Consider the following 24581-nt stretch of genomic DNA (forward strand, 5'->3'; position numbering starts at 1 on the left):
ATCTATTAACAAGTTTAAGAACAGAGGCCCAGAAGTTTGCAAAGTAAGTTTAAGAAAGAATCAAGAAACCATGCTCTCTTCAACAGTAATTTTGAATCATAGAATCAAAGACCTGGATGGACACTTAGAGACCATCAAGTCCGACGCCCTCATTTCACAGAAGAGAAAAGTAGGATTTTAAGTGCTTTACCCAAGATATCAAGTGGTGGGCTAGCATTCAAACCTCACAACTCCAAATCCAGCACTATTTCAACTCAACCATACTACAGAAAAAAGTTCACCATTTAACTCCACTTGGATTACAAGAAACCTCTTGCTGGCCAAATTCACAGACGGTTTTTTTTTCCACAGTCCTTATCCTTGTTTACCTTTCTGCACCTTGCAACATTAATAATCACCTCCTTTCCTCTGGATACTAATTTGTTCCTTGTATGCCAGGACACCACTCTCTCAAAAAGCTCCAATCTGTATAAATTACTTCTCAGTCCCTTTCACGTTGTTTGCTGTCATTTTTTTGCCCTTTACACATGCTTGGCCCCAAGGTATAGTTGTAAGGTCTTTCCTCTCTATAGGCTTTGGGTCCAATCTTTCTGAATTTTTAACTACCTGCTGAACAACATTATATGGATGGCCTGTTAGCACTTTAACTAATGGATTCAAAACTGACCTTATTATCTTCCCTCAATAAACTTCTCCCCTTACATTCCATAAAGAATCAACATGCTCTCAATCATCTAGACTCCAAATCTAAAAATTATCCTTAACAGATTTCTACCTCTCCCACAATCAGTTTTCAATCCCATTCATTATACCTCTTGTATCAACCCCTTCTTTCTCTTTCAATAGTTCAAGCCCACCTTGCAGCTCTCTATCACCTGGGCTTTACCATAATCTACTACTGCTTTTTCTGTTTGCAATCTACCTCTTTTCCAAACTATCTTCCATGCTTATTCTACTTTGAATTACATGTATTTGAATACAAACAGTATTCAACACACAAATTATAAACTTCTTAAGAAGAGCTAGGACTATGTCCTTATTCATATGTATCTAAAAATACATCTTAACCACAGTTAAGAGCTTAAAAAACATTTGATGTCTGAAAAAAATTATTAATATAGTTTTTGTCCTAATCTTTTTTGCCTCACATCACTGTATTATCTCTTAAAATGGTTTTCAAGCAAAACTACCATAACTGAAAAAATAATAAGGCAGATATGCATGACAAATATGGAAATATGTTTAGAAGAATTGTACATGTTTAACCTAAGGTGGATTGCTTACTAAGGAAGAAAGTAGGGAGGGAAAAAAATTTGGAACACAAGGCTTCAGAACAGTGCATGTTGAAAACATGCATTTGGAAAAATAAAAAGCTATTTTAAAATAATAATTTTTGAAAGCCTATCTTAGAATAAATTGAACAAATCATTCCCTAATGAATAACTGATGAAAAAATTTTAAATAAAAAAGTTCAGAGCTTTGGCCCATAACAAAGATCTTTACTCACAGCAAATCAGCAACTGAGACTTAGGTTTTGGCCCAGTAAGAGCAGAGCACATCAGTGGAGCAGCCTTCAGTCCCAGTTCAAAAGGCAAATTCTGGGAAACCAGGCTGTTTCCTGGAAAGAACAGATAAAGCTACCAACTGCAAACACAAGGGGCCCGTGAGCTCAAAACCAGCCCCTTTACCCCAGGAGCAGAGATCAACCATATAAATATTTTTTTTAATTTTAAAAAAGAAGAAATACAAAGAGAAAAGGAAAGTAAATGATCAACAAACAGAAAAGAACTTTTGACCACAGAAAGCTACTATGGTGACAGGGAAGACCAAAGGACCAACTCAAAGGAGGACAAAATGTCCATAGAGGAAACTCAAAGTGTGATATAAATTGGTCTCAATCCCAAAGAGGCTTCTGGGAAGGACTCATAAAAGATTTTAAAAGGCAAATAAGAGAGGTAGAAGAAAAAAATGAGAAAATAAATGAGAGGTATGCAAGAGAGAGTCAACAACTTGGAAAAGGAAGGCAATTCCTTAAAAAATACAATTGGCCAAATGCAAAAAATTCCACTGAAGAAAACACCACCTTCAAAAGTAGAATTAACCAAATGGAAAAAGAAAGAAAAGCTAACTGAAGAAAATCACACATTAAAAACCAGAATAAGGCAAATGAAAGCTAATGACTCTATCAGACATCAAGAATCAGTCAAACAAACTAAAAAGAATGAAAAAATGAAAGAAAATGTAAAATACCTCATTGAAAAAACTGTCAACCTGAAAAACAGGTCCAGAAGAGACAACTTTTAAAATTACTGGTCTATCTGAAGGCCGAGACCAAAAAAATTAGCTAGATAGCATTCTTTAAAAGATCAAGAAAAATTTCCTGAAAAGCAGTCTAACAAAAACTAGGTATAGACAAATATCTCATATCATATACCAAGGTAAGCTAGAAATTAATATATAATTTAGACTTAAAAAGTGATATCATAAATGAACAGGGGACCATGGAAAAAAATTACCTGTCAGATCTATGGAGTTAAAAGAGTTCATGACCAAACAAAAGATAGAAAAAAATCACAAGAAGTAAAAAGGATAAATTTGGCTATATTACATTAAAACGTTTTCATACAAACAAAACCAGTACAATCAAAATTAGAAGGAAAATTTTAAAAACAGGAAAAATTTTTATAGAAAGTTTCTTTGATAAAATTCTCATTTCCTATATATATATATATGGAAGTGAGCCAAATTGATTTTTTTAAATAACCATTTCACAATTGATGACCAAATAAGAATAGGCAGTTTTCAGAAAAATATCAGAAAAACTATCAATAGACATATGAAAAAATATTCTAAATCATTAATTAGAAAAATGCAAATTAAAACAATTCTAAGGTACCATTTCATATTATGAGACTGGCTAATATAACAGAAAATGACAAGTACTGGAGAGGAGATATGGAAAAATAGGGACATTAATGCATTGTTGGTGGAACTGCAAAATGGTCAGACCATTCTGAAGAATAATTTGCAACTATGCCTGAAGAGGTACAAATTGTGCATTCCCTTTGACCCAATAATACCATTACTAGGATTGTATCCCAGAAAGAGCAAAGAAAAAGGAAAAAAGACCTATATGTACAAAAATATTTATAGAAGCTCTTTCTATAGAGATAAAGAATTAGAAATTGAGAGGATGCCTATCAATTGGGGAATGACTGAACAAGTTATGGTATATGTTTGGGATGAAATATATTGTGCTATAAAATGACAAAGGAAGGCAGCTAGATGGCACAGTGGGTAGAATAATAGCCCTGAAATCAGGCCCATATTAGTTCAAACCTGGCCTCAGACACTGTGTGACCTGGGAGGGAGGACTTTAGAGAGGAAAAGAGGAAAGGAGGGAAAGAGGAAGGAAGCAGAACTAGGATATCATTGAGCACAGTAACAGCAATGTTGGAATGGTAATTATCTACTTTGATCAGTACAATGATCTATGACAATTAACTTACTAATGATGGAAAATGCTATGCTATCCACTAAAGGAAGAACTGATGAACTCTGAGCGCAAACCAAAATATTTTTTACTTTATTTTCTTGCTTTTCTTTTTACAACACAGCTAATATAAAACTGTTTCGCATAACTTCATATGCATATTGTTTTATTTCCTGCCTTCTTAAATGAGTATGGGAGATGATGAAAGGAGGGAGGGAATTTTGAATTGAAAATAAATTTTTTTTATAAAGGAATGCACAGATGTTTAGCTGTTTACCATTGATTTCAATGTTGTTCAAATAAACTACTGATATCCAAGCAGAACAAGTAATAATTCTTTGGCATTTTCCAAATAACCAACACTGTCCTGTTACTGATAAAAAAATCACAAGAACACTACATCAATTCTTCAAAAATTGAGAGCAGTATGATTACTAAATCACCCTGGAGAGCAGAAAAAACTTATCATTTTCAAAGACCTCCAATGATTTGTTTGTTTGTTTGTTTGTTTTTTTGTTAATGCATTGTAGAGTTTTACAATATTGTCAGGAAATATTTCTTTGAATTCAATGGATTCATGATCTTATTTATACAGACTCTCTTCAATTCCAATGCAATTTAACATACCTTCACATTGTGATTTTCATGGTCTTCCCTAAATCCTCTATAATGCATTTACCCAAAGTGCTGGAAATCTCAGAACAGTATTTATATGACTGCATTTTCACTATGTCCTCCTTGTATCTTTTTCCAAACATAAATGTTCTTGTTCAAGTCTGTTATGCCATTTTTCTGTTATGTAAATCATGTTTAATATGCTATAGTTTATATACATCATGTGTCTTTCCATGTCTTTAGTCACTTGCAATTTTGATGGTTCTGAGATTATGATGTTCCAATATTTGAAGACAAAGCTTCATCAGAAGAATAAAAATGTTAAAATCATTATTTGACAGAGAGGTACTTGAGATAATGGAAAGCATAACAGAGTTCTCAAAAGTGATCCAGCACATTTTCTTCCTATTTAATTCTTGGTCCAACTCATTGGCAATTTGTAGTGCCTGACCAAGATAATTATAGTATTGTTAGAATGGAATGGCTTGGCATTGTGACCAGCACCAACAATGTGATCACCACCAACTTTTGTGACCAGAAAATATTAAGTCCCTCCCTCATCCTTTTCTTTTTCAGACTAGTAAGCAGAGTCCTAGCAGTCTTTCTTCAAAAGTTCTTTTAATTTCTATAATCACCTTGTGGCTCTCCTTTAAAACCTTTCCAAGTTATCTACATTGCTTTTAATCACAGACCATAAAGCATATAGACTCAAATATCCGCCTAAAGCTAAGAAAATTAACTTATAGTTCCAACATTTTCTATTCTAAGTTCACCCCCAATAAAATCCTGACATTTTTTTAAGTTGAGAAAAAATTTTAAAATAAACAACAGAACTACATTAAAACTGTTAATCTGAGTTTATAACATCTTTCTATAGCTAGTAAATCAAGATGATGGTAAAAATTAAAGAGAATAGTAAACCATGAAAATATGTAAGTAGTTTTCATATATAGGAATCAAGTGAAGCTGATTTCCTATTATTCTCTCTCAATATTATGTATAGCAATACAATAAGAGAGCAGGTTCAATTGGTAAAAATTATCTGGACATTGGACTAGTTTCTCAAAGGAAAAGGCTTTATTGTCATATAAAGCAAGATGAGACCAAGTAGCATCAAGAGACTGGTTGGCCTAAGGAAGTACTCCAGGGATGGGTATTTTATAGGGAAAGGAGAAGGAAGAGAGATGTTTAATCTTTGCTCATTGGTTCCCCCTTCCAAGGGAGAACTTTACTTCTAACCATTAGTCAAATTTTGAGAAAAACAAAGAATTTATGTAGCAGTACTCAAACATACTGACATCCTGTCTACTAGGACCCAAGCTCCTTGCACCTGGATGTGTGGTTAACCAAGTCTTGTTTACCAAAACCCAAGCCCCCTATCTGCCTTGGAGGGCAACAACAACTTGTTTTTCTTCCCCTGCCCTAATTACCAAGGCCCTGCTGTGGCCCATTCCAGCAAATTCAGCAACATAGTACAGGAATGAAATATCACAAAGCAATCTCATACCAATTATATTTGTATTAATTATTTTTAACATGCAGTCTCTGAAGTTATTTTAATCAATATTTTGATAATTATTACAATACAGTTTCTTTTGAAGTCTCATGTATCTTATTTTATGCATTTAAAAACATTATTCTGAGAAGGGGGCAGGGCTCACCAGAATGTAAAAGGAGTCCATTGTACATAATATCTGATCATTTCCCATATATTTTGACAGTAATCTCAATGATCATAATTGATATTGCATTTTGCTATCTTCAGTCAGTAATGTAAAAACTAACACTGCTCAGAAAGAGGAAATAGAGTAAATTCACATAGTGGTAAAATCTACAATTCTCCTTACCTCTGCCCTTAAGGTTATATGAATGGCTTCAATTTCCTTCATCCTAGAACTGGATATTTGGAATTCTGCAGTAGTTTCTGGAAAGAAAAAAAAAAAAAAAAAAAACAATAGATCCTAAATCTTTTAACCATTGCTATATAAACAAATATACCTAATTATTAGGTTCTTACTAAGTGCTAATGAGATATTAGGTTCTTACTAACTGCTAAGTCGGGGAGAGAGAGAGGAGAGAAAGAGGAGAGAGAAGAGGAGAGGAGAGGAGAGAGAGAAGAGGAGAGGGAGAGGGAGGGGGGAGGGGGAGGGAGAGGGGAAGGAGAGGGAGAGGGGGAGAGGGAGAGGGAGGGGGGAGGGGGAAGGAGAGGGGAAGGAGAGGGAGAGGGGGAGAGGGAGGGGGAGAGGGAGAGGGAGAGGCAGGGGAGGGGGAGGGGGAGAGGGAGAGAGGGAGGGGGAGAGGGAGAGGGGAAGGGGAGAAGGAGGGGGAGAGGGAGAGGGAGAGGAAGGGGAGGGGGAGAGGGAGAGAGGGAGGGGGAGAGGGAGAGAGGGAGGGGGAGGGGGAGAGGGAGAGGGAGAGAGAGAGAGGGAGAGGGAGAGAGAAGGGGGAGGGAGAGAGGGAGGGGGAGGGGGAGAAGGAGAGGGAGAGAGGGAGAGGGAGAGAGGGAGAGAGAAGGGGGAGGGAGAGAGGGAAAGGGAGAGGGAGAGGGAGAGAGAGAGAGAGAGGGAGAGGGAGAGGGGGAGAGGGAGAGAGAGAGGGAGAGGGAGAGGGAGAGGGGGAGAGGAAGAGAGAGAGGGAGAGGGAGAGGGAGAGAGGGAGAGGGAGAGAGAGAGGGAGAGGGAGAGGGGGAGAGGGAGAGGGAGGGGGGAGAGGGAGTGTTGAGACAGCAGATCTCCTCCCAGAGAGCGATAGGCAGTTTCTGGAGATAACAGAACATAACATATTGGCGCCCAACTTGAGGCAAGGACTTTTGCTTATCCTGACAAGGACTTATTCTGAGCCCTTCAGAGGAGCTAGCCCAGACCTTCCATTTAAGGACTTATTCGGAGCCCTTCAGAGGAGCTAGCCTGGACCTTTACACCTAATGCTATGCAAACATGTAATGTTAAAAGATAGAAGAAACCTAGGAGAATATCTAATCCAACATCTTCATTTTACAATTTTACAAATAGATTTAAAGCAAAGTCCAAACTGAGCACTGACTTGCTCAGATCTAATTTACAGGCAGAGCTAACTAATTTACAACTTGGTGGGCTTTCTACTGTATTATCCATTGCAACCTCTTACTGAGATCAATTTTAAAATTATGAAACAATCATAAAACAAAAACCTGAATGTCAATCACAACTTTGGTACTGTCTCTATTAAGATTCTTTCATGATATGAATTAAAGACATTCCTTTATCTGACGTACCTAATGTGTGATTATCTTCAAACTAAACATGGATAAGATACCTCAAGATTCTCACCCTTTTGTAGATTTTCAAGTAATTCTGGTAATTGAAAACTAACTATAACTGACACTGCAGTCCATTGTTCAAAAGTCAGTGGCAAGAATACCACAATTTTTTAGAGCAGTGGTATCAAACTCAAATAGCCTTGCCAACCACATACTGACTTAGAGAACAACAAATGAACATTATCTATGTTTCTGCATTTTGTACAAAATTTTAATATATCTATGTATTATATTTTGTTAAACATTTCCCAATTACATTTTAATCTGGCTCAGCCACATTTGAAAGTTTTATAGCAAGTTTGATGCTTCTGCTTTAGGGTATTCAGACACTACTGCCTATATTTAAATACTTAATTATTTTTCTTTTTAAAGTAACATGCCAAAGTAATCACCATTATGTCATACCCTTGGGGCACTAAATAAATATTAAATTCCATCTATTACAGGAAAACAATGACCAGACAAGCAAAGATGTAAGCCTTCAGTAAATCTTAATACCTACATTTCTATCTCATTCCTGGCAAAACTTAGTGAAAGATATAGTTTTATTCCATATATTAGTTCATTTCATCCAAAATTATGAAACTGCATCTTATATATCTTTATACACTTTTTAAATTTAAATTCAGATTTAAATGTTTCCTTCACCATGGCCTGTTTTGCCTTGTTTTTTGCCTTTCCAATAAACAACAATTATTTAAATATGGGTCAACACAAATATGCAATGACTTTCATTTCCCCTATTAAAATTGGAGGATTTGCTTTAAACACAGTGAATTGTCTTTAAGAGAATTTTAAAATCCCATCAAAAAAATTCAAAAATAGCACTGTTCAAAGAAAAATATTTCACAGTTAACAATGAAGAATACAGTTAGTATAAAGTACAATGTATTTGACACCATGACACTTAGGTTCAAAATCTGGTTGTCACTTACTATAGTCTACAAAGCTAACTTCTCCAAATTGCGAAATAGACAATTTTTAGAGAATTTACAAGTAAAATAATACTTGTAGGGGCAGCTAATTGATGTAGAGGACAGACCACCAGCCCTGAAGTCAGAAGGACCTGAGTTCAAATCTAGCCTCAGATACTTAATACTCCCTTGTAAGGGCCCTTTAAATGGGCGGACACAGTGCATCGGGATTGAGGCCCAGAAGTAATTTCTGTGGATATTAGGACTGCCCTTGGGCGGGATCCTGGCCATATTGAGATAGTTTTGTAATGGGTGACTCTCTTTGCTTATGTGCACCTGTGAAACTAGAATTGTTCTAGAATTGTGAAAAGTGCAATAGAGAATTGTGATAAACTAGAATTGTTCTAGGATTGTGAAAAGTGCAATAGAGAATTGTGATAAGCTAGAATTGTTCTAGAATTGTGAAAAGTGCAATTGAGAATTGTGATAAACTAGAATTGTTCTAGGATTGTGACAAGTGCAATTGAGAATTGTGATAAGCTAGAATTGTTCTAGGATTGTGACAAGTGCAACAGAAAATTGTAAGAAACTAGAATTGGTCTAGAACTGTGATAAATGTAACTAGAATTGTGACAACCTACCTACTGATATTTGTTAACTAGAATTGTGATGTTTTACCTTGTTGACTTCCCACCTCAGTGTTGACATCCTACCTCATTGGCATCCAATCTCTTTGGCCTATTATCTCGAGTATGACTTTGATGAATGGGTTGAACATTTGGGCCACTGTTGAGCCTGGTTCTCATTGTCATACTTCTGTTTACTGATCTGCTGCTTTGTACCTCCTTGGGCATAACACTCTGTCATCTCATGGACCAAGTGAACTATAGCTGGTGCTAAAAGTTTAGCTTGGTGAGATGTGCGGTTCCCGCAAAACAAGAGAAAGGGAATTGTAAGGGCCCTTTAAATGGGCGGACACAGTGCATCGGGATTGAGGCCCAGAAGTAATTTCTGTGGATATTAGGACTGCCCTTGGGCGGGATCCTGGCCATATTGAGATAGTTTTGTAATGGGTGACTCTCTCGCTGATTGGCTGTGTGTGTGACCTCACAGGCCCTATATAAGCCCACTGCAGGCAGCAACCGCCCTCTTTAACCTCCTGCTGTTCACCCTGGCTCCTAGCCTGGGTGGCCAAGCCAAGATGGGTAGCCGAAAGAGGTAAGGATTTTGGTAGTGAACACATGGGTCTTCTGACCAGGTGTTCACTCGGGAACCAACAAGTCAGGGCATCAGCTAGGGCATTATGTGAGTAGGTATAATAAAGGCTTTTAAGATTACACGTGGTTGTTCTTGAGTGCGCTACCGGTTATTAAGCTATAGATTCAAGAGATTGTGACCAGAGACCTTAGAAGGCCTCAGAGGAGGCGAGCCGGGTAGAGCTCACACTGCAAAGGACAGTGGTCAAAGGTACTCTGGTGGGTCTAGGACAGACTAGTAATTGTAACTGCCAGGAGAGCACGTTACACTCCCTGGCTGTGTGACCTTGAGCAAGTCACTTAACCCCAATTGCCTCATCAACAACAACAAAAAAATAATAACAACAACACTTGTATAACATACTACTCAAGATTATTTAAAGAAAAAAACTATTAAGTCTGAAATACTATAAAAGTATATTTTAGACAAGTAATTTAAAACTCTTTGATCTTGCTTCCCTACCTATAAAATCAAGGGATAATAGTACTTGATGCTAACCTACTTCACTGATATATTATGAAAAAAGGATTTTATAATTTTTAAAGAATTATATAAACATGAGTTGCTTACACAGATGCATACATACTCTATGCATGCACATATATATGGGTATAATTTGCTTTAAATTATTACAATTTTAATTATTTTCCTATCTTATATCAGAGGTTCTTTATGGTTACTTGTGATTTCAAAAGACAATGATTTTAATTTTAAGTGCTCTTCTTCCTTAGCTTCACCTCCTAGCTTGTCCTGAGATATTTCCCAGCCCTCCTCTCTTCTTCAAGTGCCTTCCATCTACACTGTACATATCTTGTATGTATACAATTCTTTCCATGTTCTCTCTCACACTGTAATGTGAGCTTCTTCAGAGCAAGAGGAATTTTTTTTTAACTTTTTTTGCAACCCCAGCAGTTAGCACAATACCTAGCAAGTGGTAGATACTTAATAAATACCTGTTGATTGCTAGATTTAATGATCAATAAACAAATTCATTACCAGGGAAAAACTTATTTGATATAGTGAAAAAAAATAATGAATCTTTAAAAAGGGAAAAGGACCCACGTGTCCAAAAATGTCTGTAGAAGTCCTTTTTGTAGTTGCAAGGAATTGGAAACTGAGTGTATCTCCTTCAGCTGGGGAATGGTTGAATAAATTATGAATGTTATGGAATATTATTGTTCTATAAGAAACGATCAGCAGGATGATTTCATAAAGGCCTGGAGAGACTTACAAGAACTGATGCTAAGTGAAGTGAGTAGAACCAAGAGAACATTATATACAGTAACAAGAAAATTAGGCAATGATCAATTCTCATAGATGTAATTCTTTTCAACAATGAAGTGATTCAGGTCAATTCCAATAGACTTGTCATGGAGAGAACCATCTGCATCCAGAGAGAGAATGATGGGAACTGAATGTGGATTACAACATAGTATTTTCACCTTTGCTGTTGTTGTTGGTTTACTTGTTTGTTTTCCTTTTTGATCTGATTTTTCTTGTGCATCACGATGTGGTGGTATGTGTGGACGTATGTGTAGAAGAACTGCTCATGTTTAACCTATATTGGTTTACTTGCTGTCTAGGAGAGGGGGGAAGTTGAGGAGGGAGAGAGAAAAATATGTAATACAAGATTCTGCAACTATCTTTGCACATATTTTGAAAAATAAAAAATTATTATAAAAATAATAATAGTGAATCTAAAATTACTCTGAGGTCAAATACCTGCTCTGATACTACTAACTATATGACTTTGAACAAACCTTCAAATTAAGGTTTTCTGGGCTTTAAATTTCCATACATATAATTTGTAAGTATAATTAATGCTTGGGCAACCTACCACACAGGATTGTTGTAAATAAAGTACATAGTACAGTACCTAATGCTTTCAGAAGCACTATAGAAATGTGAATTATCCTTATCATAGGAGATAAAGCTAGAAAATGATAGACATAAGCTGGCCCAGGAATTGACAAATAACTGCTCAAGGGCCAAATTTAGCCTTCTACATTTAGAAATAAATATAATATAAAAATAAAATAGATCATTTAAGGGAAAAAAAAAAACCAACTTTTTGTTGGAGGAAGTAAGGAGGAAGCAAGGAGAAATGCTATTCCAGAAAAGATTCTCACCAAGGAGAAAATGACTGTAGTTGTAATTAAAATCCGTAACAAAAAAAGAGAGCATATATGAGCACAGTCTGATATATACCTAAGATTTTGGGAAAATAAGAGTTCAACGGCTAGATAGGCTTAAGCAGAAAATTCTAACAAGATAATCAACCTAGAAGAAATGGAACACTCTCTACACAAAAATTCTGAAGATAAAAAGAACAACAGTTCTAAAGATGGGAAAGTTGTTAAACCAACAGATTTCAAAACACAGGGAACTCAACAAATTTAATTTTTAAAGGTATATGCAAAAGATGGAAGGAAAAGGAAGTGACCAAAATAATTGTGGATATAGTCTTTTAAGAATAGTGTTGAAAGCCTAAAATATTAGAATAAGATGAGACTGTCAAGAAATTCTAAAGACAAAGAAAAAGAGGACTTGTGTGGGTTTTGTTTTGTTGTGTTGCATTGTGTTTTGCTATTCTAGGAGAAAAAAAGAAGACTATAAAAAAAGGAGTGGGCATCTGACCTTACTGTTCCTCACAAATGACACTCCATATTCCAACTTCATGCTTTTTCACTAGTTGTCCTTCATGAGTGGAATTCTCTTTTCTTATCTTGGCCTCCTGGCTTCCCTCAAGCCTAGTTAAAAATCTAATCTCCAACAAGAAACCATTTCCAATTTCCTTTAGTACTCCTGATTAGGTATCTTGAGTGACCATAATTTATATAATATCTTTCCTATTGGACTGAGAACTCTCTAAGTGCAAGAACTATTTTATGCCTTTTTTGAACGACTGGAATATATAGTAGGCATTTAATAAATCCTTGCTGACTTGTTTACATGACTCAAAGAAAAAGTAAGACATCTGCTCAAGATGAAAAGAATGAGGATAAAGAGAGAAAGCAAAGTTCTTGTCATTTCTCTATTCTCTTCCAAGTATATTAATTTTGGACTGCAAAGGCAAAAAAAAAACCAAAAACACTTTTAGTTAGTTGATACCTAAGATATGTAGGGAGGTAGAAAGAGAATAGTACCTTGATGCATTTTTTTTAGGCCCAAAAGAACTATAATTCTAGGGTAAAGAAAGAACTCAAAAGATGTGATTTCTGAAGCACTGTCAATACTCTTTAAGATGCTAAAGAATGGAAGAGATATTGGTTTTAGAATTGGAGAAATACAAATGGCCCTCTTTAAAAAAAAAGAAAAGAAAAGAAAAGAATAGGAACGGTCAATTATAGGATAGTGTTCTTGACTACCATTCCCTTTTTTTTTTTATAATTATAAATTTTTTTGACAGTATATATGCATGAGTAATTTTTTTTTAAAATATCATTATCCCTTGTATTCATTTTTCCAAATTATCCCCTCCCTCCTGCTACTCCCTCCCCTAGATGACAGGCAATCCCATACATTTTGCATGTGTTACAGTATAACCTAGATACAATATATGTGTGTAAAACCAATTTTCTTGTTGCACATTAAATATTAGATTCCGAAGCTATAAGTAACCTGGGTAGATAGACAGTAGTGCTAACAATTTACATTCACTTCTCAGTGTTCCTTCTCTGGGTGTAGTAGTTTCTGTCCATCATTGATCAAATGGAAGTGAGTTGGATCTTCTTTATGTTGAAGATATCCACTTACATCAGAATACATCTTCATAAAGCATTGAAGTGTACAGCGATCTTCTGGTTCTATTCATTTCACTCAGCATCAATTGATGTAACTGACTACCATTCCTACCAAAGTTCTTAATATATTTTTCCTGCTATGGCTATTGGGGTCAAGTGACTTTGCCCAGAGTAACACAGCCAGGAAGTGTTAAGTGTCTGAGGTCACATTTGAACTCAGGTCCTCCTGACTTCAAAGCTGGTGCTTTTTCCATTGCACCATCTAGTTGCCCCTGTATTTTTCAAAGGATGGTTAATGAACATATGGAAAAAAAGTGTTCATCACAATGAAACACCATGACTTCATCAATAATAACTCATTGGAAACTACCTTTGATACTAACCCTGATGCAGAGTTTCCTTAACTGCTAAATGAATATTAAGTCAAAACTTATATCAATCTAATATATCTAGGTTGCCCCATAGAAAATTTTATTCTATTGCATCATCAGCTCACCTAGGTCTAACCAGTTAAAGACATACTGCAAAATCCCGATGCTATGAAAATTCCCCTTCCATTGGAATCCTCATTTTATTTTTAACAAATAGTCCTTAAGAGTCAACCTTCTCCTCTAATCATGTAAATCTGGTTTTCCACTGAAAACACTGTATCACTAACTAGCTTAATACTAGATATTACTTTCTCATGCATTTTACTATAATGGATAAGTAGTAGAAAGACTCCTTGATTTTCAATTGTCATTTTCAGGCTTTCCCTCAACTACTTGTCCTTTCTTGCTTTGAGATTTACTACATTCATATATATCCTATCCAGAACTTAGTGATTTATTAACTACTAGTCCCAAGAATAATTTTTTCTCTTTTCTATAGAAGTACAGTACCAACTCACAATCTTTTCTTCTCAACACCAAACCCTACCTTTAACACTTGAAGAAGTTAACTATCTATGTTATATATGCTCTTTTCAAATACTATCACTCATTAGTTTATCAACTTCCTCAAAAGTTAAGATACAGTTATACATATATATGTGTATATGTGTGTGTGTGTATGTATATGCCTTAATATGACCTTAATCAAGACACAGGTATTTTCATACCCTTGATATCATCATCCAAATTGTTCTATCTCTACAATCAATAAAACTAAAATTTCCTTCTGACTATAGCTTCCTGTCCTTTTAAATCTCCCTGTGCCTTTCCCCTTCCAAATCTCTTACTATGTTCACTACAACTTGTAGTGGACGAAAGAATAAGAGGAAGGAGAAGGGAGGAAAAAGGGGGACTTAAATCCATATAACTATGATTCTCACTGACTGGCAATAAGCCACAGGCCAAGACTCATATGTAGGTCCAGGTTGACTCAGTGAATATAAAGAGCAATCATTCCTATTTTAGCCAGAAACTCTGAGGGTCTTCTCTTCCTAGATTGATTTAAGTCATATTTGTTTTTATTTTTTGACCAGGTGAAAGAGAAATCTATCCTTAATCACTGAATGTGACCTCAAATTGAGACCTGTTAAAGACGAAGGTCTTCACCTACATCTAGGGCCATTTCCAGTCATCCTAATCTAGATCTGACCACTGGATCCAGATGGCTCTGGAGGAGAGAGTAAGGTGACCTTGACCAGCCCTCCCTCACTAAAATCCAGTTCACTTGCATGTCATGGCCTCACCTCCCTGATGTCATGGTCCTCTTCAAGAATGAAGGATGAACAACAATTCTAGTCACTCCACCCCTTCCTTGCACTCCCAAGCTTCAATTCCTACTTTGGATTCACAAGTCCTCCCTCAGAATGTTGACCCATTGATTAATCAGTTGAACACTATTCTGTACTTGAACTTTGGATCCCTTTTCCCATTGTCTTCTTGTTAATCATCCTTTTTTCAAAATCATAACACTAAATTATTTCCAAACCTTTTGTTTTCTCAGCTCCTGTTCACTTATTGTTGAATGTTAATGAATGTAACATAAACATGCTTTATTAGTTCCTTTATTTAATCCAATCTCAATAGTATGGCATGCCAACTCTTTTATACTTTCCTGATCAACTTTTTTTTTTTTTTATCACAATACCCCTAATGATTCTCAGAAACATTTTATTCTCTCCTTGAGCAACCTAAACATCATCAAAACCTAAGAATAGAGCATCTCACTTCATATTTCAATATCCATCAAAGCTCCCTCTCCTACTCTATTTAAAATTTCAAATCATCACAGAAGCTTCCTGTTATGGGCCAGAACTCTGAACTTTGAAACAAGGATTCTTACAAGATACTAACTCAGTGGAATTGATGAGACAATGGTAATCTAATTTAGCATGGTGCTTAATAGTTCTCTAAATTCAGTATGATTGATTTAATCTTACAACAAATAATGATTTCCTAGTGATATAATATAAGCTGGGAACATATAAGCTGGGAGCCTCAGCCAGATTCAGGGGACAGAGAAGACAAAGGACTGGAGGCTGAAGCACAAACCCTTGAACTCAGATTCACTTCATCTCATACCACCATGGGTGGCCTGTCCTCCTGCATTTTCTCCACTGAAACCAAGTCCCCTCTGAAGGCCACAAGAAAACTAGCTGAGCACCAGGCAAAGGAGACAATAAAGACTTTTGGACTTTAACAGCTGGCTATTCTTATAGTGATTACTGAAAAGAAGGCTGCCCCAGAGACCTCCAGGAAAACGGAACCAAGAACATTATAGCTTCTTATCCTATCTTTTGCTCATCTTAGGACAAGTTACCCTTCTTCTTGTCCATACCAACCCCATTTGTACCCATGAGTGCATCATCTTCCACTTCCCCTGCAGTTTTCCCCTTCATTATTCCTTTTTAATCATATTTGATTTCTGCTTTTCTTATAGCTCTTTCCTTTATGCCTTCAAAATAGCCAAAACTTCCATTATTTAAAAAAAAAAAAAAAAAAAAAAAAAAGACTTATACTAGAACTTACTAACTCTTCAACCTATTGGCCTTCAACTCTTCTCCCCTCTCAGCCAAATTACTAGAATAAACTCTCAGCACTTCATAACTTTCCAAGTAATTCTCAACTTCATACAATCTTATTTTCATTCACATCACTCAAATGAAATTGCTTTCTCCAAGGTCACCAATTACCTATTACTCAGTCTGATGGCTTCTTCTCAGTTTTACTCAGTCTGATGGCTTCTTCTCAGTTTTTATCTTTCTTGAACTTTGTATTTGATACTATTAACCATTACTTCCCTCTGGATATTTTCTCCTAAGTTTTCTAGACATAATTTTGTTGTAGTTGTCTTTCTACCTATTGCTGTCTCGCACCTGTCTCCTCTGCAATATAACCATCCATATTCTATATGTACATGTAACTCATGCACTCTTTCTTTTCCCTCTCAAGATTATCTTAATGATTTTATCACTTCCTTAAATTCAATGATCATACCTATACAGATAATTTCCAGATCTATATATTCAGCCCTAATCTCATCCCTAATCTCCAATATTTTACCTCCAACTGGCATTTTACAAAGGCATCTCAAATTCAACATCTCTAAAACAGAACTCATTGCTTTCCCCCCAATCCACACCTCTTAATTTCCCAATTTCTATTTAGGGTACCACCATTTAATTGCATAACCTTGGAATTATCCTCAACACTTCATTCACTCTCATCCTATTAAATCTAATCAGTTGCAAAATCCTTTTTATTCTGCTTCAATATTTCTTATATCTATTCCCTTTTCTATACCACTCTGGCCCAGGCCCACATCACCTCTCATCTAGTCTCCCAATTTATCTCCCTGTATCTCTCCCCTATTCCAATCCATCCCATATACAATATAGATCTTACAGTAAGATTAGTTAACTAAGAAGCATCAGCATATGCCCATTGCTTTTATGATAAAATACAATCTCTTCTAGTATTAAAACTCTTCACAATATGGTTTAAATCTATTTTTACAAACTGATTACATATTAGTCCCCTACAGAATCCATCCAAAGTAGAGTTTGGCTGTTTGCTGTTCCCTCTACATGATATGCCATTTCCCATCAACATCTTTGGACAGCCTTTACCTCATTCCTAGAATGCTCTCCCTCTCACCTCTGATTTTTATATTTCTCACTCCTTACAAGGCTCAGTTGTAATGCTACTTTTTTTCAAGAAAAGTCTTTTCTAATTTTCCCAGTTATTAAATGATTTGTCCTTCATATATTTATACATTTATTTTGTATATGTCCCGAATTTACTTATACATGAACATAAGGGAAATAACTCTTACTTTTGGATGTATCCCAGTACCAAGTAACATGCCTAAAGCCCTTTATGCACTTTAAAAAATCTAATGGATTGTAGATTACAAATCATAAGAAATTAATTGTAAGGCTTGTAAAATGGGAATGCTGAAGATACAATTTATCTAGATTTTAGAAAAACATCTGACAGCCTCTCATGTTATTCTTGTGGAAAAGATGGGAAACTGTGAATTAGTGTTTTCCTAAGTTTTTTATCACATAATTCTTAAGAGCAAAAAAATTTTAAGCGTGCATTTCCAATAGTTATGCAAACAATTCTTGCTTTACATTAAGTTCCCATTACTCAATTACTCTTTTTATCTCTCTTTCCCATTCTCCATTAAATTGGAAACCACTGGATTAGATAACATTATAATTAGATAGATTCAGAACTGGTTGAACAGCTGGACTCAAAAAGTAATCATTATTCAGACTCCGCACAATGGACTGCCCTAAGGACTTGTGCTTAATTAGTCTTAGGCAGTTTAACAATTTTATCAATGACTTGAAATAAAGGCACACAACATATGCTCATCATATGCACAAATGGTGAAAAAGACAAATTAACAATGAATGACAAAGTCAAGAGTAAAAGAGCGGACAGTCTGGAGTATTAATCTGACTTATAAGAAGAAATAAAAATAAATGTAAAATCTTACAAGATTTATAAGAAAGCCAAGCCCAGAAGTATGGAATGGGAAAAGAATATTTAAAAGAGTAGACTGTCTTAGAAAAGAAAAGAAAAGAAGAGAAGAGAAGAGAAGAGAAGAGAAGAGAAGAGAAGAGAAGAGAAGAGAAGAGAAGAGAAGAGAAGAGAAGAGAAGAGAAGAGAAGAGAAGAGAAGAGAAGAGAAGAGAAGAGAAGAGAAGAGAAGAGAAGAGAAGAGAAGAGAAGAGAAAAGAAAAGAAAAGAGAACTACATTTTAGTGGCCTAAAAGGTTAACATGGAACAAGAACGTGACAGGCAGTCAAAAGGTTAATATGATCCTGGGCTACATTAAAAGCGAGATTGCTATTTTTAAATATATGAAAGAAAACAAAGAAATTCAGAAGACATACAAGAGGAGAACAACATTAACTACCATGTTAAATATGACTGACAAATACAGACATACTTTAATTTTAAAGTCTAACCTGCATATAATATATTCATAGTTTTATATAATCTTTTCTGGTCTACTTTGCACATGGAATATTTTATTTCTGTTATTTTCTAGTTCAAAATATAGTGATACAATGCTCCCAGGAGTGCAGAAGTAAATAGCTCCTCCATACTCAGTTTTGAGTACTGTATTTAGTTCTGATGATTACACTTTAAGGACATTTATAAGTTGTAGAGGAGAACAACCAGGATGATTTCTTCTTGAGGCCAAATCAAGTATATGAAGACTAATTGAAGGAATATTTATTCTAAGTATGTTTATCCTGAAGAAAAAGCACTCAGGAACAATTTTAAGTTCTCAAGTATCTAAAAGGGCTTTCTTATGGAAGATTAGATTTTTTTTTTCTGTTGTTCCCAAAGAGCAGAACAGTAAACAAAAATTGCAAAGAAGTAAATTTAAGCTTGATTTCAGGAAAAATTTAGTGAGAAGTTGTCCAAAGTGCAAAGGGCTGAAAGTGTGCGTACATGACATTGAAGATCCTCTACGAGGGCCTAGACGACCACTTTTCAGGTATTTTAGAATAGAGATTGTTTTAGAAGAATGGGGTGGGGAAAAAAAGGAGATCGGGGTGGACCATGTACCATCACAGTAAGATCACAGATTTACAGCTTACAGCAGTCACTAACTGCCAGAAGAAGAGAGAAATATTATTAAATCTTAGTTTTCAATTAATTTTATGAAAGGTATTTAGATATCATGGAAAGACCACTGAACTTTGGGTGTGAAGACCTGGCTTTCAGAAGCACCCTTTGTGAGTGTAAGGTTTGAGCCTGTGTCATAGGGCTGTTGGGAATATTACATAAGATACAAGATACATATCAATTTGTAATCGTGTAGTGCTATATAATTGCAAATAGTTATTATGTGCTATTGTGAAACTGGGTGAATCACTCTTCTTTACTAAAGTCTAAAAGGGGCGAGAATCTAAAATATTAAAGCTCCAATGGGCCGGGGACTCTCATTTTGCTTTTCTAAACTTCAGTTTTTGGACTGTAAAAAACATCTATCCTGACTATTCACAACGTTGTCAGAGCTGAACTAGATAATTGTAGAAAAAGGCATTCCGGAGTAAGAAGAACTCGGACAGCTGTTTTCCCTGCCCAGGAGGTTGGAGACTAAACTGGGGGGAGTGTCCTCGGCTCCGAGAAGGGGACTTCCGGAAAAGGACGGGAGGGTGGGCACCTGCACAGAAAGAGCTCGGGCAGGGGAAGGGAAGGGGGGGCTAAAGGAAAAAACACGGGCACTGTTTCCGGTTCTGTACAGGCCTGGGTATACTCTGGGAGACGGTGGAAAGGTGAGGGAATGAGGACCCAGGCAGTACCACCCGCAGCGTGACCTTCCGCGTCCCTCCCCTCCCGTGCCCCAGTGTCCCCCCTTAGGGACAAGCCCAGCTCCCAAGGCTTCCGTGGGGTCTCCAGAGCCCTCGTTACCTTCCACCTCCTCCGCGCCCTCCAACAGCATGTCCTTGGTGAAGTTGGAGATCTGGCCCGTGAGAGAAGACAAGCTGCCGCCCACTTGTCCCAGGGACTGGCCCAGGCCAGAGCCCAGGCTGCCCAGCCACGAAGACATCGCCGCGGTGGACTTCGACACAGCCCCCTCCGCGTCCGGGTGCAGCCTCGTTCCGTAGCTGCGGTCTCGAGCCCTTATTTACATAGGGGCAACCTCGAGGTCTGGTGCCCGCCGCGTTCCGCCCCCGGTTGCTCGCCACCGGTTTCCAAGGCAACGCCGACCTCCGAGGTGCGACAGGCAGGCCCCTCCACAGCCCACCACCGCCCAGACTGCTCCGAGCCGCGAACGATGGACACTCGCCAACTCTGAGAAATCCTTCTCCGCGCGGGAACCCCGGCTCATCCCCGGGAGCTCCCGACAACCCGAGCCATACGTCTGTCCGGCTACTTCGGCCACTTTCCGCCAACCTTGCACACAACTCCTGCCAACTCGACGCCGGCCGCCATGACACCCGCCCAGGGGGCTGCGGCGGATCACCGAGAGGGCGCCGGGCACCCGCGGCGCAGAGCGTCTGCCAAAGCGAGGACGTGTCCATGTCGCAAGGGACGATGGGATGCTGGAGGACCAAGCGAGTGAAGACTATTCAATCCTGGGAGATCTTCCTCCCTCCTTGTAAACCGTCACCCTGGAAAGAAAGAAAGACTTCTATTGTACCTCCAGTGACGTGTCCTTTACCGTGGGCTGCATCTTGGGCATTTAACTATATGTTGTCTCCCCCCCATACATAAGAGAAAATGAGCCATGCCGAGGAGGTGGCCGGTGAAGCCGCTCATGAGATTTTTAAATGTTAGTTGTTATATTAGTATATTTAGGGTAATATTAAAGTTAACTTAGCATTTATAAAGGATTTTTTTTAAAGGTTCAAAGAGTTTTCTCTCTATAACGTCCATGTAAGGGCCGCAGCGATTTCGCTGTCCAAGTCCCGGACTCCAACAAATCTTCCATTAACAAACCTTATGCGGCGTGGAAGGGGCTGGGCGGGGCGTTCGCATAAGGAGGGGGTACGAAAAATACTCCTATAATCAATAATCCTGAGAGAGACATCTTTGGGGGGAAGGGTTGGAGAGGCCCGGATGGGAACTGGGTCCCCTTTAATCTGGGGAGGAAAGGTGGTTGGGGTCTTTCCCCTGGTGGGGCACGTCCTCATGTCCATAAAGGGAACTCCCAGGATAAGTAGTCCCATTCAGGTTTGAAATTGAAAACCGGTCTTCCAGATTCATCCTGTAGGCAATAGGGAGCCAGCTACTGAAGTTCCTTGATCAGAGGAGTCACAGTCCATGTGCTTCTGCAAGATGCTTTTTCAGACAGAGCAGCTCATCCAGAGGCAAGGAGTTATTGAGCCCCACTGGAGCTGCCTGTGTAAGCCAGCAGCGGTGGCCAATGCTGGACCAAGTGGCACATGGAGGAACTCCTAAAGCAGTTGGGAGTGTGAGCCAAGCAGACAAAATCACAATACCTTATCCTTTTTTTTGATACAGTGAATTAGAGAGGGTCAACTAGTGAACCTGGCATTTCTGACAGGAGACTGAGGACAGCATCTACATTGCTGTAACTAATAAGACCAAGAAAAGTGAGGTTCAATGAAGAAAGAGTTGTCTTTACCATTTAAGTGTTTGGCTGTGTAAGTCCTTTTTTTACTGGGCTAAATAAACTCTTCCTATATGCAGTTTTGGTTTTTGTTTTGTTGTTTTTTTTTTCCTTAGCTTGAGTGCTTGGATGGTAACAGAAGGGCTCTACTTTTGCAAATATCTAATTACTATATAAATCCTTATATCCATATAAGGAATTCTGGGTGGGTGCATTAGCGGAGGAAAGGGAGATACTTAGTGAGAAAGCCCCAAGATTGAATCCAGTATATGTAAGAACAAAGTTTCAGGATTATACAAAAAATATTGACTAAATTGGAACTGAGTCATTTCAATTATGTTTAACAGGTCATGAAACAAGGGATAAAGGCAATACAAAAAATAAAATAATTTTGACTACAAGCATTTGAAAAGCTTCTGCACAGGATGATTAAGAGAGGCCTGGAGAGACTGACTTGAACTGATGCTGAGTGACATGAACAGGACCAGGAGATCATTGTATATTTCAACAACAATACTGTGTGAGGATACATTCTGATGGACGTGGCCCTCTCCAACAATGAGATGAACCAAATCAGTTCCAAAAGAGCAGTAATGAAGAGAGTCAGCTACACCCAGAGAGAGAACTATGGGAAATGAGTATGGACCACAACACAGCATTTCCACTCTTTTTGTTATTATTTGCTTGCATTTTTGTTGTCCTTCTCAGGTGTTTTGTTTTGTTTTGTTTTTTAATCTTTCTAGATCTGATCTTTCTCGTGAAGCAAGATAACTGTATAAATATGTATACGTATATTGAATCTAACATATACTTTAACATATTTAACATATATTGGATTACCTGCCATCTAGGGGAAGGGGTTAGAGGGAAGTAAGGGAAAAGTTGGAACAGAAGGTTTTGCAAGGGTCAACGTTGAAAAATTACCCATGCATATGTTTTGCAAATAAAAAGCTATAATTAAAAAAAAAGATTCTGCACAAACAAAATTAACCATATTTTTGGAAATATGTTTAAAATAGTTGAACATGTATAATCTAGATCACTTTATTTGCTATCTTGGGGAAGGAAATGTAAGGGAGTAAAGGAGAAATTTTAGAACTCAAAAATCTTTTAAAAATGAATGTTGAAAACTATCTTTACATGTAATTAAGGAAAAATAAAATACTATTAAGGGGGAAAACACATTTTTAAAATGTTCCAAATCACTAATAAACAATGAAAAATCTCAAGGTTTTACCTCACATTTAGCAAATCAGCAAAGATTACAAAATGTTAGAGCTATAGTAGGAATACAAGTACACTAGAGCATGATTAGTGAAGCTGTGAGTCAATGCAACCATTTTGGAAAGCAATTTGAACTCTTTGATACAAGGATTTCACTCATTTTAGGATTATATTCCAAAGAGATAATAAATAAGAATTAAATTCCCATATCCACCAAATATATGTATATATAGAAGCATTTTTTGTGGTAGCAAAGAACTGGAAACAAGATGCCCAATGATTAGGGAATGGTCCAACAAAGGAATGTAATGGGATATTACTATGGTATACTTCAATTCCCATGTAAGTACTCAGATGAATATAATGAATACATATAAACATAGTAAAACTTACATGAATCAGCTAAGTGTCAAACTGGACTTGGAGTAAAAAAATTGAGTTCAAATCCTATCTCAGATGCTTGTGTCCTTGTGAACATCATATAACCTCTCTCAGCCTCAATTTCCTCATTTGTAAAATAGGGGTAATGATAGTACCCACCTCATAGGATCAAATTAAGTCATAAAACCTATGTATAAATGCTAGATATTACATAAACCGTTGAAAAGTAATGAGTCTATTATGTGTGTGTGTATACACAGTGACAACGTAAATGAAAGGAATAATCATAAAACAAAAGAGCATGTTACAAAATTACAAAGACTCCAAAGAAGAGATATCAGAAGATAACTCCCCCCATTACTTTGCAAAAGTAGAGAATTCAAAGTTCCAGAACTTTGCATATATTTTTGGATTTTTTTTTCAATAAATATATTGATTGCTAATTTGGTTTTTTCTTCCTCTTTTTTTGTTTCAAAAATTTTTTATCATATGAGACGGATCTCTGGGATAGGGAAAGAAAAGGAACGTGAAGAAATTTAGGCAATAACATTTTTTAATTTTTTAAAAAGATCAAAGAGCAGGGCAAATTTTCTCTCTTAGTCATTAAGAAAGTCAAGAAAATGAATTCTGCAAATAACCATGACTTTAATTCCTGATAAAAATTCAGAACTCTATATTTAAAAGATAGTTTGTAGGAAACACCATACACACTAATAAGAAGATTATGGGATGATCAATTGTAATAAATTTGGCTCTTCACAAAAATGTGGCGATTCAAGGCAATTCCCTAGACTTGGGATGAAAAATGTCTTCCTCATCTAGAGAATTATGTAGACTGAATGTGGATAAAAGCATAGTATTTTTACCTTTTTTGTATGGGTTTTTTTTTCCTTTTCATGGTTTTTTTCCTTTTGGTTTGATTTTTCTTGCACAACGCTGACAAATGTAGAAATATGTTTAAAAGGATTGTATATATTTAACAGAGTGCTCGTTATTGTGGGGAAGGGACAAAGTAATAGGGGAAAGAAGAAAATTTTAAAATTCTACTTTTGAGTTGAAATTTTCAACTTCACAAATATTCCCTAAATGTATTCCCTAAATTAGAAAAGAGTGAAATACAGA

At 36.9% G+C, this 24581-nt stretch overlaps 1 protein-coding gene across 2 annotated transcripts in view; it reads right to left on the reverse strand.

Moving 5' to 3' along the window:
- The window catches only part of TRIP11 (thyroid hormone receptor interactor 11), a 97011-nt gene extending 76206 nt beyond the window's left edge, over nt 1–20805 (reverse strand). Inside the window, exons 1-2 of one of the 2 annotated variants that reach the window (XM_074289637.1) lie at nt 20189–20805; nt 5956–6032 (exon numbers count right to left, since the gene is read on the reverse strand). In XM_074289637.1, the coding sequence (XP_074145738.1) occupies nt 5956–6032; nt 20189–20327 (216 nt within the window). In that variant the 5' untranslated portion in view covers nt 20328–20805. The remainder of the gene's footprint in view (nt 1–5955; nt 6033–20188) is intronic. The other variant, XM_074289638.1, reaches the window with a different exon arrangement.
- Nucleotides 20806–24581: the final 3776 nt, after the last annotated feature.

Source organism: Sminthopsis crassicaudata, chromosome 2, assembly GCF_048593235.1.
Source record: "Sminthopsis crassicaudata isolate SCR6 chromosome 2, ASM4859323v1, whole genome shotgun sequence".
Lineage (NCBI taxonomy): Eukaryota > Metazoa > Chordata > Mammalia > Dasyuromorphia > Dasyuridae > Sminthopsis > Sminthopsis crassicaudata.